This window comes from Arachis ipaensis, chromosome B07 (genome assembly GCF_000816755.2).
Source record: "Arachis ipaensis cultivar K30076 chromosome B07, Araip1.1, whole genome shotgun sequence".
Classification (NCBI taxonomy): Eukaryota; Viridiplantae; Streptophyta; class Magnoliopsida; order Fabales; family Fabaceae; genus Arachis; species Arachis ipaensis.
The window spans coordinates 24,251,976-24,254,902 of record NC_029791.2 but is presented as its reverse complement, the minus strand read 5'-3'; the positions used below and the strand labels follow the sequence as shown (position 1 = coordinate 24,254,902).

Sequence of the window (2,927 nt, the reverse complement as noted above, 5' to 3'; positions counted from 1 at the left end):
CAGAAGGAAATATCATACGCTCAAAAGAATCAAATATTGTTTTAACTGGAGACTGCAACAACGTATATTATTACAGTGGAAGCTTTCAATTGTTGCATATTCTTCATTCTTTGATTAACAACCATGCATTGAACGTCATTTCTACACGGCTGTAGCTACTAAAGATGATTCTCAACCTAAGGACTCAATCATGATTTTGTGTGTGTGTGAGAGAGAGAGAGAGAAAGAGAGAGATTGAGAGAGAGAAGGGCAACAAGCTCAAGATGAGAGTCAACTAGTTTGGATGTTGATCATTGGGGAAAAAAAAGGAAAGAAAAAGAATAGGGGAAAACTCTCAGACAATCAAACGGGAACAAGTAGTGTTGGTATACAGACTGAAGTTCATGGTACATCCTAACTAATCCTAACTGAGGACCTAGGTTACAATTCAAAACAAAATTTAACTTATAAGTATGTAGATACCACAAACTGACGGTAACATAACATCAACGCTCTCAAAATGACGGTTTTCTTGGGAGTAAAATGAACTACCATAATCTTTCTCTTACTGTGGGTTAATTTGTCAATCTTTCGGGGACCATTTTGTTAGCAAACTAAACTCTGGAGGCTTAAAGTAGTAGTTTACTCCTTATGTTCTGTTCTATCTGTTTTACTAGAGTTGCTTTCTGAAATTTTCAGAAACAGTTGAACCAAGGTTCAACCTTGTTCCTTGGCAATAGAAGAGTCACAGCTCTTCAGATTTCGGTCATCGTTCCAAGTTTGTCAGTCATTTAATTAGTAGCTATGCCATTCCAAACACTTTCTTATATACAAAGATACCACACCACTTGTAGAAAAATCAAACATATGGATATAACCAAAACTAAAATCAATAGGTTTTAACATGTTTATTAAGGGATAAGGATTAAATTAAAACAATCAAAGCAAATAAATTCCACCTGGCTTCATTAAAGCATGTTTAGAAATCATTGGTAGTTCGTTCCTCAAGAATTACCAAAGATACATCATATAAACATAGCAATGATGTTTCAAATGCAAAACAATCAAAATCACAAAATCACGCAACAACAAAAAAAGGGATAGAAAATAAATAGATAATGGATTTCAAGAAAAGATGCCAAAGATAAAAATTTACAGAACTTCCTTTACCTCTTAATCAAAGAAGTACAATGTTTATATATATGGTCTTAAAAACAAGCACCACTGCATTCGCACCCTCAGTGCCTATACACAACAATTCTTACATTTCCCAAACTACAAAAACTAAGCAAATTTTAAAAAAGAAAAAAAAAATTAGGATCATGGGGAGAATATAGGTGATTCAGCGAAACAAATAGGGCACCTGAGTAATCCATTCTCGTTGCACTTGCCACACGTTCTGAACTCTCCATTCTTCTCCGTATATACCTTCCTGCTACCGTCACACTCGTCGCACAGAACGAACCTCTGACCACCGCACACGTGGCACTCACCTGTATCCGCCTTGGGCAAACCTTCCAGAAGCTGCTTCAGCTCACCGGTCTCGTTCATGCAGATCACCTCCTCTTCTCCCCCAACGTATCTTCCTCCTATGAACACACACGGAAGCTTATTGGGCCCGTCCGGGCCCAATATGTGGCCCAACTCGGTTAGAAAGCTCGAGTCCATTGACACGTCACGCTCGTCAATGGGGACTCGGAAGCCGGTGAGGATCGAGAGGACCGTCCTGCAGGACTTGAACGTGTGCCTCACAACGCGTAGGGACGTGAAGTAGACCACCACACGCTGCTCCGTGCCAGGTATGTAAAGAGGGGCATTTTCGGTATTTTGTTTGGCGGTTTTGTGGTTTTGTGGTTGGAGGTTGGGTTCTGTTTCATGATGATGTTTTTCTTTGCGTCTGGGGGAGGGTAAGGATAAGGCCCTGGCAGGTTTGGGTGGTGGTGGTGGTTGTGGTGGCGGAGGTGGTTGTTGGCGGTGGGGTTGAGTGTGATTTGACCAGGAGCGGACGAGCGAGTTGGCGAGTGTGACTCGGTGGAAGACGGAGGATACTCTTTTGTTGGTTGGCGAGGAACAGAGTTGGGGTTGGGGGGCGTTGATTTGTAATTGGGGAGAATCTTCGAGGCAGAGGGATTCGACGTCCTTGAAGGAGGAACAGGAGAAGAGAGGAGAAGGAGAAAAGGTGGGGGACGATGACGATGAAGAGATCCGGACCGTTGAGTTGTTGCTGCTCCACGATCGCCACATTGAAGTGCGGTTAATGGAAATTTTGGAATATTATTCAATTCAAGGGAAGCTTTTTTGTTTTTAATAAGGTGAATTTTGGGGTGCGGTGTGGCGGTGGAGGTGAAATGGGAAATGGTATGGATGTGATGAGGGTGAATGAGTTTTTGTTGTTATCTATTTTGGGTTGATTGCTTCAAGAAGCAAAAGCGGATGGTGCTTAATTTGCAGAACTTTTTCTTTTTAATATTGTATTTGCATGCTTGCAAACTTTGGGGAGCTCCTCTGCTTTTTTTATTTTTACTTTTACTGGATAAGAAAGAGAGGGAGAGGGAGAGGGAGAGGGAGAGGTGAGATGGAGTGACAGGATTTTGAAAAAACAAAATTTTGAAAGGAAAATGAAAAGAAAATCTAACTAATCAGTTTCCGGATTTAAGGGCAGAATTTAGGAGAAGGGGCTAGTGTGTTTAAGGTTGACACTTGAGAATTGATATGGTCAAATGTGAGATAAAATTTCGATTTAATTTTGAATTAATCTCTACATACAAACTTTTTTATTATATAAGTTATACAAGTCTTGAAAATCTCTAAGAGCATCTACAATGGTGAGTTCTTCTTTTACTTTTTTCTGACATATAGGAACTCTAACCATTGGAGGAGAGAAGGAATGAGTTTCCGTACGGGTCTCAAGGTGAGGGAGTCTTTCTAAACAGGGACTTAAGTTAACC

The 2,927-nt window shown here is 40.6% G+C and overlaps 1 protein-coding gene across 1 annotated transcript; it reads right to left on the bottom strand.

Annotated features, from left to right (window-relative positions):
* On the bottom strand, positions 1,083–2,424 carry LOC107609792. The gene has a single exon (XM_016311820.2). The coding sequence runs from the start codon at positions 2,221–2,223 to the stop codon at positions 1,300–1,302; it is 924 nt and encodes a 307-aa protein (XP_016167306.1). The 5' UTR covers positions 2,224–2,424; the 3' UTR covers positions 1,083–1,299.

Coding starts and splice junctions, on each gene's coding strand:
- LOC107609792 (XM_016311820.2), bottom strand. CDS start 2,223: ATGTGGCGATCGTGGAGCAGCAACAACTCAACGGTCCGGATCTCTTCA.